This window comes from Hypanus sabinus, chromosome 26 (assembly GCF_030144855.1).
Source record: "Hypanus sabinus isolate sHypSab1 chromosome 26, sHypSab1.hap1, whole genome shotgun sequence".
In the NCBI taxonomy this organism is placed as follows: Eukaryota; Metazoa; Chordata; class Chondrichthyes; order Myliobatiformes; family Dasyatidae; genus Hypanus; species Hypanus sabinus.
The window spans coordinates 44,021,828-44,034,385 of record NC_082731.1 but is presented as its reverse complement, the minus strand read 5'-3'; the positions used below and the strand labels follow the sequence as shown (position 1 = coordinate 44,034,385).

At 50.3% G+C, this 12,558-nt stretch overlaps 1 protein-coding gene across 1 annotated transcript in view; it reads right to left on the bottom strand.

The window, feature by feature from the left end:
• The window catches only part of prkd2 (protein kinase D2), a 131,008-nt gene that overhangs the window by 45,736 nt on the left and 72,714 nt on the right, over positions 1 to 12,558 (bottom strand). Inside the window, exon 2 of the mRNA XM_059950948.1 lies at positions 8,016 to 8,154. Coding sequence (XP_059806931.1) covers positions 8,016 to 8,154 — 139 coding nt within the window. The remainder of the gene's footprint in view (positions 1 to 8,015; positions 8,155 to 12,558) is intronic.

Sequence of the window (12,558 nt, the reverse complement as noted above, 5' to 3'; positions counted from 1 at the left end):
GATGCAACCACACTGAACACGGGAGACCGACGAAAGGAAAGAAAAAGGTTTTTAAATCGTTTGGCGTTAGTCCGAGTCAGACGGGCCACATGTCACAACCGAATGGAGCTTAGACAAATGAGGAAGGACCTCATTGAGTATTGTAAGTTCTGGACATGGAGAAGGTGTATCCTATAGTGGGGGAGTCTCAGAACAGAGGTCACAGCCTCAGAATACAAGGGCATCCATTTGGAGCAGAAACGAGAAGGAATTTCCTTAGCTAGAGGGTGGTGAATCTGTGGAATTCATTGCCACAGAAGGCTGTGTAAGGTCAAGATATTGGGTATACTTAACCGGAGGTTGATAGATCCTTGATTAGTCAGGGCATCAAACATTATGGGGAGAAGGCAGGAGGATGGGATTGAGGGGGATAATAAATCAGCCATGATGAAATGCTGGAGCAGGCTCGATGGGCTGAATGGCCTAATTCTATTCCTTTGTCTTCCAGCCTTATGGAAAGTTTTGTTCTCAAGACAACCAACCTTTGTCCAGGGGAGCTGATTAATGAGCAGAGACGCCAGTGAGGAACACGTGGGGCTGATGAAGAGTAAAGCTGCCTCCACTTTGTCAGATTAAAGGTGTTTGCGTGGTAGGTCTGTCCAGAGGAGGGGTATTCTTCACAGGGTATGAGTTACCCTGCCTGTGAGGAGCTTGTACATGCTCTCCGTGACCGCGTGGGTTCCCTCCCACAGTCCAGAGACGTCCCGGCTGGCAGGTTAATTGGTCATCGTGAAGTGTCTGAGCAGCACAGTTCGAAGAGCCTACTCCGTGCTGTATCTTAATAAAGTAAGTGAAAACTTTAAAAGCTTGACAGGCGGAACAGGCTGTAATATACTCGGCCTGCTTGAGAGTATAAAACCTCTAGATTGGATGTTATTCTTAAGACAGCACATCCCAGTCCCGGACGTGCTCTACCGGTCAAACTCACTGTCCCACCCAATGTCCCTACTCACCTGAACTGCCAACCTGTCAAAATTCACAGAGTACGTACACGTCAACCCCTTGCGGGCGTTCACAGTCCAACAAAGAAACACAGTGAAAGACTACACGCGTCGATTGAGAAAGAGCCAATGTGCAAAAGAAGACATACTGTGCTAATACAAACATGAGCAAATAATTATAAATGGACAGACAAAACTGAGCCTTGGGTACAGTCACACGTATGGAGGGGCCCATGCCCACCATCTTCACTGTCCAGCCCCTCTCCGATCCACCCGGCTGTCACAACAAGGTCGAACACCATCTGCCACCCGGGGCACCCTGCAGACTTCCCAACTCTTCATCTTTAGACCATAAGACGCAGGAGCAGAATGAGGCCATTCAGCCCATCGAGTCTGCTCCGCCATTCCATCATGGCTGATCCATTTCCCTCTCAACCCCATTCTCCCCTTTGATGCCCTTCCTAATCCAGAAACTGCCTCTGCTTTAGAGGTACTAAAAGACTTGGCCTCCACAGCCAGCTGTGGCAATGAATTCCATAGATTAACAATGCTCATGTTAGAGAAATTCCTCCCTATCTCTGCTCTAAAGGGAATTCTTGTATTTTGAGGCTGAGGCCTCTGGTCCGAGACTCTCTCACCGTAGGAAACATTCCTTCCATGTCAACTCTGTTCAGGCCTTTCAACATTTAATTGGTTTCAATGAGCTCCCCCTCATTCTCCTAAACTCTGGAGACTACAGACCCAGAACCTTCAAACACTCCTCATACATTCACCCTTTCATTCCCAGAATAATTCTCGTGAACCTGGTCCGGACCCTCTCCAGTGTCAGCACATCCTTTCTTGGAGAATGGGCCCAGAACTGCTCACAATTCTCCAAGTGCAGTCCGACCACTGCCTTGCAAAGCCTCAGCATCACTTCCTTGATGTTCCCGATCCTGGGGGGAGTCCAGAACCAGAGGCCACAGTTTAAGAATAAGGGGTAGGCCATTTAGAATGGAGTTGAGGAAAAACTTTTTCACCCAGAGAGTGGTGGATATGTGGAATGCTTTGCCCCAGAAGGCAGTGGAGGCCAATTCTCTGGATGCTTTCAAGAAAGAGTTAGATAGAGCTCTTAAAGATTGCGGAGTCAAGGGATATGGGGAGAGGGCAGGAACGGGGTAGTGATTGTGGATGATCACAGTGAATGGTGGTGCTGGCTCGAGGGGCCGAATGGCCTACTCCTGCACCTACTGTCTGTTGTGTATTGATTTTACAATCTCGTTCTCTCAGAATGAAAGCTGCCATCACAGTTACGTTGCTCACCACTGACTCAAGGTTAACCGTTCGGGAACCTTGCACGAGCAGTCCCAAGCCCCTTCGCACCTTTGATTTTTGAGTTTTCTACCCAGTTAAAAAACTAGTTTACATGCTTATTCCTTCACACAAAAAAAATACATGGCCATTCACTTTCCGGCACCGCATTTCATCTGCCACTGCTCTGACCTATCAACTAGTCTGTCCTTCACTGCTTCCTCAACACTGCCTGCATCTCCCCTTATCTCTGCAACGGCCACAAACTCGACCACAAAGCTATCAATTCTGCCATCCAAATCGTTGACATACTTTGTGAAAGGAAGCTTTAACCAATTCCTTTTCCGTGTCCGTATCAGATCCAGTCATTTCTAATGCGAGGTCTGTGCTTTACCCCAGGTTTCCTCGGTCTGTTAATTATAACCTGATCCACTGGCACGTCCCACAGGATCACATAACACCAGCAAAGAGACCCTCCGGATGAAGGGTCTCGGCCCGAAACGTTGGCTACTCTTTTCTCACGGATGCTGCCTGGCCTGCTGAGTTCTTCCAGCCATGTGTTCGTATTCTTTGATCCACAGAATCTGCACTTGTATTTTTGTGTTTTAATCACCCTCCCGATGCCCAGTTCGCTCGTCTGATCTGCTCTCTCCCTGAAACTCCTTGTGCAGGATTCTCAAAAGATTAATTTGCAGGTTGAGTCGGTGCTGAGGAAGGCAAATCGGATGTTAGCATTCATTTGAAGAGGACTAGTATATTACAGCAAGGATGAGGCCATTTAAAGCACTGGTGAGGCCTCACTAGGTATTGCGAGCAGCTTTCGGCTCTATATCCAAGAAAGGATGTGTTGACGTTGGACAGGGTTCAAAGGAAGTTCACAAAAATGATTCTGGGACCGAAAGGATCGTCATATGAAGAGTGTTTGATGGGCCTGGGCCTCTACTCACTGGAATTCAGAGGGGTGACCTCATTGAAACCTATCGAATGTTGAAAGGCCCTGATAGAGTGGATGTGGAGAGGATGTTTCCTATAGTGGGGGAGTCTAGGACCAGAGGACACAGATAGAGTGGATGTGGAGAGGATGTTTCCTATAGTGGGGGAGTCTAGGACCAGAGGAGACAGATAGAGTGGATGTGGAGAGGATGTCTCCTATAGTGGGGGAGTCTAGGACCAGAGGACACAGATAGAGTGGATGTGGAGAGGATGTTTCCTATAGTGGGGGAGTCTAGGACCAGAGGACACAGATAGAGTGGATGTGGAGAGGATGTTTCCTATAGTGGGGGAGTCTAGGACCAGAGGACACAGATAAAGTGAAAGTAGAGAGGATGTTTCCTATAGTGGGGGAGTCTGGGACCAGAGGACACAGAGAGAGTGGATGTGGAGAGGATGTTTCCTATAGTGGGGGAGTCTAGGACCAGAGGACACAGATAGAGTGGATGTGGAGTGGATGTTTCCTATAGTCGGGGAGTCTGGGACCAGAGGACACAGATAGAGTGGATGTGGTGGGGGAGTCTAGGATCAGAGGACACAGATAGAGTGGATGTGGAGAGGATGTTTCCTATGGTGGGGGAGTCTAGGACCAGAGGACACAGATAGAGTGGATGTGGAGAGGATGTTTCCTATGGTGGGGGAGTCTAGGACCAGAGGACACAGATAGAGTGGATGTGGAGAGGATGTTTCCTATAGTGGGGGAGTCTAGGAGCAGAGGACACAGATAGAGTGGATGTGGAGAGGATGTTTCCTATAGTGGGGGAGTCCAGGACCAGAGGACACAGATAGAGTGGATGTGGAGAGGATGTCTCCTATAGTGGGGGAATCCAGGACCAGAGGACACAGATAGAGTGGATGTGGAGAGGATGTCTCCTATAGTGGGGGAGTCTAGGACCAGAGGACACAGAGAGAGTAGATGTGGAGAGGATGTTTCCTATAGTGGGGGAGTCTAGGACCGGAGGACACAGATAGAGTGGATGTGGAGAGGATGTTTCCTATAGTGGGGGAGTCTAGGACTGGAGGACACAGATAGAGTGGATGTGGAGAGGATGTTTCCTATAATGGGGGAGTCTAGGACCAGAGGACACAGATAGAGTGGATGTGGGGAGGATGTTTCCTATAGTGGGGGAGTCTAGGACCAGAGGACACAGATACAGTGGATGTGGAGAGGATGTTTCCTATAGTGGGGGAGTCTAGGACCAGAGGACACAGAGAGAGTGGATGTGGAGAGGATGTTTCCTATAGTGGGGGAGTCTAGGACCAGAGGACACAGATAGAGTGGATGTGGAGAGGATGTTTCCTATAATGGGGGAGTGTAGGACCAGAGGACACAGATAGAGTGGATGTGGAGAGGATGTTTCCTATAGTGGGGGAGTCTGGGACCAGAGGACACAGACAGAGTGGATGTGGAGAGGATGTTTCCTGTAGAGGGGGAGTCTAGGACCAGAGGACACAGATAGAGTGGATGTGGAGAGGAAGTTTCCTGTAGTGGGGGAGTCTAGGACCGGAGGACATGGCATCAGAATAGAGAGGCGTCCTTTACAACGGAGATGAGGAGGAATTTCTACAGCCAGAGGGTGGTGAATCTGTGGAATTCGTTGCCTCAGGCGGCTGTGGAGGCTGTCACGGCATATTTAAGGCAGATGTTGACAGATTCTTGATTGGTCAGGGTAAGAAGGGGTAACTGGAGAAGGCAGGAGACGAGGACTGAGAGGGAAAATGGACCAGCCGTAATGAAAGGGTGGAGCAGACCTGATGGGCCAAATGGCCTAATTCTGCTCCTATATGTCATCTGGCCTTATCAGAGATGGTTCAGCTTGTCTCAACCGGCACAGGTACTTCACCTGCCTCTCTGCCCCTTCCGCCACTTCCTCTGCAATTTCGAGTTACTTCCTCTACTTTTCCCAGTTGATGTTTCTGTCAATCAGGGTCAACCATAGCTGTTAGATCATGGAGACAAGCTCCCACTTCCTATTAAATGCTCAAACGCGCCTCAAATAGCCCCTGAAAACCGAGTCCAACTCACGCGTGGCTTCGCTACTTAGCCTGGTGGAACCATTCCTACTGACAGGAGAAGGGGCAAAGGCAGGTTACGGGCACCTGAAAACCAGTCGCTTTAGGGAGATGGGCCTCGTCAGCCGTGGTTGGCAGCTCATCTTGGAAAGAAGGAAAACTCTGACCTCAAGTCACTGCTGCCTTGCGGCTACACTCACTCACGGGGAGGGAAAAGTCCGGAGCTGGAGTGCCTAGGGCAGTCCAAGTTGAGTTCAACGCTGATTTGCAACTCCTGAGACATCACTGCATCGGTCTCTGCCGTTCCTTTGGCTTCACCAGATGTCGGAGAGGGGCAACAGCTTGCTCTCCGTATCGTGCTGCCATAGCTTGTGCATGGGTGCAACGTCCAGGATTGACCCTGACCGGCGGAGGCCTCGACAACTCTGCCCAGGTCCTTTTGCTCCTCTCTCTGCAGACGCTGCCCGGCCTGGCGAGAGTTTCAATATTTTCTAACCTCCATGTTTTATTTCTGATTTCCATTTTGAGCCTTGCACCGAAAGAACATCGATCTCCGTTGGTGGTTGTGGGATCTTGCTAAGTACAAATTACAGCCGAGTGTCTCTTCTGTGTTGTAAGGCAAGTTCCCGAGGAGGCCCAGAGTATAAACAGGCACTATATAAATGTAAAATGACGTGGTTTTGGTCCTTGGCATTCCAATAATTGTGTCTCCACTGATATTTCTCGTACTTCAAAAGCCTCTAGCTCATGTCCCACTCCAGAGTCCAGAACCATCATCCAATTAATCAGTTACTTGGTACGGAGGGAGTGCTGCATTGTTGAAGGAGACATCTCCCATTACCTGCTCTTTCCACGGAGTTTGTGGGATCTTGTTGAACGCAACATGGCTGCTGTGTTTCTGACATTCTCTTTGCTTAGATTCACATAGCACAGTAACAGGCCCTTCGGCCCATCCAGTCCATGCTGAGCTAGTCTTCAGCCCCTGGACCATCGCCCACCAAACCCCTCCCATCCACATATCTATCTAATCAATCGCCGAATGCTTTGAGGTACCTCATGATGGTGGAGGTTGTTACACCCCTTGCATGACTTGCATCGTTCACTGCGGTCGATGGGCATGCAGTGCTTACCACCCCCCCACCCACCGCCGGATTCCTGCGCTCATTCCCGAAACGCAGACCCAGCCCCGAAGAGACCGAAGCTTGCAGAGAGCAAGGCAGAGGAAGCAGAGACTTCCTGCTGCAAAGCTGTTGGCAGGCGAGAGATTCGCCCCCACCCACAGTCAGAACGGCTTCAAAAACCAGGGGCAAGGTGAGAAAGACAGACTGTACAGCAGAACAGCCACTCCTACGTCACTCGCTGCTGGATGAAGGGATGTGGGGGAGAGAGAGGTGGAGGGAGAGGGATAGATGAGAGAGAGAGAGATGAGGGAGAGATGAGAGAGAGAGAGGTGAGGGAGAGGGATAGATGAGAGAGAGAGAGAGGGAGAAGGAGAGAGAGGTGAGGGAGAGATGTGAGAGAGAGAGAGAGAGAGGTGAGGGAGAGGGATAGATGAGGGAGAGGGAGAGATGAGAGAGAGGTGAGGGAGAGGGATAGATGAGAGAGAGACAGGTGAGGGATAGATGAGAGAGAGAGAGAGAGAGGTGAGGGAGATGAGAGAGAGAGAGAGAGGTGAGGGAGATGAGAGAGAGAGAGAGAGAGAGGTGAGGGAGAAGGATAGATGTGAGAGAGAGATGAGAGAGAGAGGTGAGGGAGAGATGAGAGAGAGAGAGGTGAGGGAGAGATGAGAGAGAAGTGAGGGAGAGATGAGAGAGAGATGAGGGAGAGGGAGAGATGAGAGAGTGAGGGAGAGATGAGAGAGAGGTGAAGGAGAGATGAGAGAGAGAGGTGAAGGAGAGGGAGAGATGAGAGAGAGAGGTGAGGGAGAGATGAGAGAGAGAGGTGAGGGAGAGATGAGATAGAGGTGAGGGAGAGGGAGATGAGAGAGGGAGATGAGGGAGAGGGAGACGTGAGAGAGATGTGAGGGAGAGGGAGAGATGAGAGAGAGGGAGAGATGAGGGAGAGATGAGAGAGAGTGAGGGAGAGATGAGAAAGAGGTGAGGGAGGGAGAGATGAGAGAGAGGTGAGGGAGGGAGAGATAAGAGAGAGGTGAGGGAGAGATGAGAGAGAGATGAGGGAGAGGGAGAGGTGAGGGAGAGGGAGAGGTGAGGGAGAGGGAGAGATGAGAGAGAGATGAGGGAGAGGGAGAGGTGAGGGAGAGGGAGAGATGAGAGAGAAAGAGGTGGAGGGAGATGAGAGAGAGAGAGGAGGTGAGAGAGTGAGTGGGAGGGGTGATGGAAGGAAAAGAAAGAGGGGAGGAGAGAGAGAGAGAGGTGAGCAAGAAAAAAGAGAGAGGGTGAGGGAGAGAGAAGGGATGAGGGGGAGTGAGGGAGAAAGAAAGGGGGGTTGAGGGGGAGAGAGAGAGAGAGAGAAAGGTTGAAAAAAATCAAGAGAAAGGGATGAGTGAAAGAGTGAGAGAGGGGAGAGAGGGAGAGAATGAGAGTGAAAGAGAGAGGATGAGAGAGAGACAGTGAGTAAGAGAACAGTGGAAAGTGAAAGAAAGAGGTGGAAAGTGAGAGAAAAGCAGAAGAGATGAAAAGGAAGTGTATGGAGGAGGACTCCAGCAGCGGCAGGCTGAGACGTTCAGAGAGATGCTGCAGGCAGACATGAGAATCGAAGATGACGGCAGCGATCGGCACTGACCTGACAAGACGACTTCGATAAGGTCACCTTCCTGGATATCGCTCTCTGATTTCATCAGCTCGAGGATGTTGTCGCAGTTCACGTTGTGTCTGAACAGGAGGATGTTGTCGTAGAGCCCGTAAAAGCCACATTCTGGGAACTGAGGGGAGACGAGGCACAAAGCATCAGGATGGCTGCACGGAGTCTTCACACAGAACATTCCCCCCCGTGTGCCACGATCCAGGGGACTGAGGTTCACTGGTACCGTACCCCGGTGTCACACACTGACAGACCCGTCCCCACCGGTACCGTACCCCGGTGTCACACAGTGACAGACCCGTCCCCACCGGTACCGTACCCCGGTGTCACACACTGACAGACCCGTCCCCACCGGTACCGTACCCCGGTGTCACACAGTGACAGACCCGTCCCCACCGGTACCGTACCCCGGTGTCACACACTGACAGACCCGTCCCCACCGGTACCGTACCCCGGTGTCACACACTGACAGACCCGTCCCCACCGGTACCGTACCCCGGTGTCACACACTGACAGACCCGTCCCCACCGGTACCGTACCCCGGTGTCACACACTGACAGACCCGTCCCCACCGGTACCGTACCCCGGTGTCACACACTGACGGACCAGTCCCCACCGGTACCGTACCCCGGTGTCACACACTGACAGACCCGTCCCCACCGGTACCGTACCCCGGTGTTACACACTGACGGACCCGTCCCCACCGGTACCGTACCCCGGTGTTACACACTGACGGACCCGTCCCCACCGGTACCGTACCCCGGTGTTACACACTGACGGACCCGTCCCCACTGGTACCGTACCCCGGTGTTACACAGTGACGAATCCATCCCCACCGGTACCGTACCCCGGTGTCACACACTGACAGACCCGTCCCCACCGGTACCGTACCCCGGTGTCACACACTGACTGACCCGTCCCCACCGGTACCGTACCCCGGTGTTACACACTGACGGACCCGTCCCCACTGGTACCGTACCCCGGTGTTACACAGTGACGGACCCGTCCCCACGGGTACCGTACCCCAGTGTCACACAGTGACGGACCCGTCCCCCCTGGTACCGTACCCCAGTGTTACACAGTGACGAATCCATCCCCACCGGTACCGTACCCCGGTGTTACACAGGGACGGACCCATCCCCACCGTTACTGTACCCCGGTGTTACACAGGGACAGACCCGTCCCCACCGGTACCCTACCCCGGTGTTACACAGCAACGGACCCATCCCCACCGGTACCGTACCCCGGTGTTACACAGGGACGGACCCATCCCCACCGTTACCGTACCCCGGTGTTACACAGGGACAGACCCGTCCCCACCGATACCGTACCCCGGTGTTACACAGGGACAGACCCGTCCCTACCCTATATCTCTCTCACACACATTAATTAGACCGGTGAGTTTATTTTACTATGACAGAAGCACAAAGGCAAGTGTTTCGAGCCCAGCCCATATTCTACAGTGTTTAGGAGAGATTTGGTTTCTTGGTGTTGCCAGTGGAGGAATTGTAAAGGATGTTAAAAAGAAGACCTCCTTGATCCACACTTGCTGCGTTGCACACCGACTCGGAGCTGAACGGGACCATTGCCATGGCTGAAAGTCCTCCTGCCTTCAGTGCCTCTCTCCTTAAATACTCAGAACTGTGAAGCTACATCTCTGATGAACTCCAGGCCTGAAGAACCGGGCCATCGCCCACCTGGCACCCCGACACCCTGACCTTTCCGGTCCGGCCCGTGGCCTAAATCATCGTCCAAAACTTTGGGTTCAGTCGTTTGATATGCTCTGGGGCCTGGACCCTGCCACCTCAATTCGGCCTAGCACTTAAATTGTCATCCAAAGATCGGGTTCGGTTGCTTTGATACGCTCTGGGGCCTGGACCCTGCCACCTCAATTCGGCCTAGCACTTATATTGTCGTCCAAAGATTGGGTTCGGTTGCTTTGATACGCTCTGGGGCCTGGACCCTGCCACCTCAATTCGGCCTAGCACTTATATTGTCGTCCAAAGATCGGGTTCGGTTGCTTTGATACGCTTTGGGGCCTGGACCCTGCCACCTCAATTCGGCCTAGCGTTTAAATCATCGTTCAAAGATCGGGTTCTGTTGTTTCGATACACTTCGGCCTGTACCTGACTTCTCCAATTCGGTCCGGGGCTTAAATCAATGGAACCTCGGGTCTTTCCCACTCTTGGCAATGGGCCCACTCTCTCGCCTCGCCTCAGTTCTGCCAGAACTGCCTCCAAGTCCAAAGGGAAGTTGCAGAATATTGTTTGCATAGACAAGCACTTGAATCATCAAGGCATTGAAGCCGATAGGGCGAGCACTGGAAAGTGGGATGAGTTGCTAGGTAACCTAGATGGGTTGGCTTGTTGTCCTTTCATTTTTGAGATTATGGGGAGATTGACTATCGGTGAGTAAATAAATAAAGGAGGTCTAAACAGAACAAATCTCCCTGACATTTGTTGTTTATTTATTTAGTTTTATTATTTCTCTTTTTTCTTTCTTTTTGCATTTGTAGAGTCTGTTGTATTTTGCACACCAGTTGTCTCCCTGTCTGTGCGGTCTTTCATTGATTTGATTGCGGTTACTGGATTTATTGAGTATGCCCACAAGAAAATAAAACTCAGAGACCCAATATATCGATGTGGCTACAATTTTAAAAAAGGCAAGGCGGCACCTATATCTCATCAGGAGTTTGAGAAGATTTGGCATCTCACCAAAAACACTTGCAAATTTCTACAGATGTACTAGCATCACCGTCTGGTATTGGGGGGTGGAGGGAGGAACGAAGTGAGCTACGGAGAGTTGTAAAATTAGTCAGCTCCTTCAGGAACACCAGCCTCTGTAGTATCCAGGATACCTTCAAGAAGCAGTACCTCAAAAAGACGTCATCCATCATTAAGAACCCAGGACATGCCCCCTTCTCATCAGAAAGGAGGGACAGGAGCCTGAAGGCACGCTCTCAATGATTCAGGAACAGCTTCTTCCCCTCTGCCACTGATTTCTGGATGGACATCGAACCCATGAACACTACTTTTTTTTATTTCTGTTTTTTGCACTACTTACTTAATATATACAGTGGCATGCAAAAGTTTGGGCACCCCTGGTCAAAATTTCTGTTACTGTGAATAGCTAAGCGAGTAAAAGATGACCTGATTTCCAAAAGGCATTAAGTTAAAGATGTCACATTTCTTTAATATTTTAAGCAAAATTACTTTTTTTATTTCCATTTTTTTACAGTTTCAAAATAACAAGAAAAGGGCCCGAAGCAAAAGTTTGGGCACCCTGCATGGTCAGTGCTCAGTAACAACACCTTTGGCAAGCATCACAGCTTGTAAACGCTTTCTACAGCCAGCCAAGAGTCTTTCAATTCTTGTTTGGGGGATTTTCACCCATTCTTCCTTGCAAAACACTTCTGGTTCTGTGAGATTTTTGGGCCGCCTTTCATGCACTGCTCTTTTGAGGTCTATCCACAGATTTTCAATGATGTTTAGGTCGGGGGACTGTGAGGGCCAGGGCAAAACCTTCAGCTTACGCCTCTTGAGGTAGTCCATTGTGGATTTTGAGGTGTGTTTACGATCATTATCCTGTTGTAGAAGCCATCTTCTTTTCATCTTCAGCTTTTTTACAGGCAGTGTGATGTTTGCTTCCAGAACTTGCTGAATTTCATTCATTCCTCTACCAGTGAGATGTTTCCTGTGTCACTGGCTGCAACACAAGCCCAAAGCATGATCGACCCACCCCCGCGCTTAGCAGTTGGAGAGGTGTTCTTGTCATGAAATTCTGCACCCTTTTTTCTCCAAACATACCTTTGCTCATTGCGGCCAGAAAGTTCTATTTTAACTTCATCAGTCCACAGATCTTGTTTCCAAAATGCATCAGGCTTACTTAGATGTTCTTTGCAAACTTCTGATGCTGAATTTTGTGCTGAGGACGCAGGAAAGATTTTCTTCTGATGACTCTTCCATGATGGTCATATTTGTGCAGGTGTCACTGCACAGTAGAACAGTGCACCACCACTCCCGAGTCTGCTAAATCTTCCTGAAGGTCTTTTGCAGTCAAACAGGGGTTTTGATTTCCCTATCAATCCTATGAGCAGTTTTCTCTGAAAGTTTTCTTGGTCTTCCAGACCTCAGCTTGACCTCCACAGTTCCTGTTAACTGCCATTTCTTAATTACCTTACGAACTGAGGAAACGGTTACCTGAAAACACTCTGCTATCTTCTTATAGCCTTCTCCTGCTTTGTGGGCATCATTTATTTTTATTTTCAGGGTGCTAGGCAGCTGCTTAGAGGAGCCCATGGCTGCTGATTGTTGGGACAAGGTTTGAGGAGTCAGGGTATTTATAAAGTTTTGAAATTTGCACCACCTGGCCTGTCCTAACGATGACTGTGAACAAGCCATAGCCCTAACAAAAGCTAATTAAGGTGTGAGGCCCTGGTAAAAGTTTTCTGAGCTCAAATCTCTCAGGGTGCCTAAACTTTTGCATGGTGCTCCTTTCCTTTTTTTCACTCTAAAATTGTACAAAA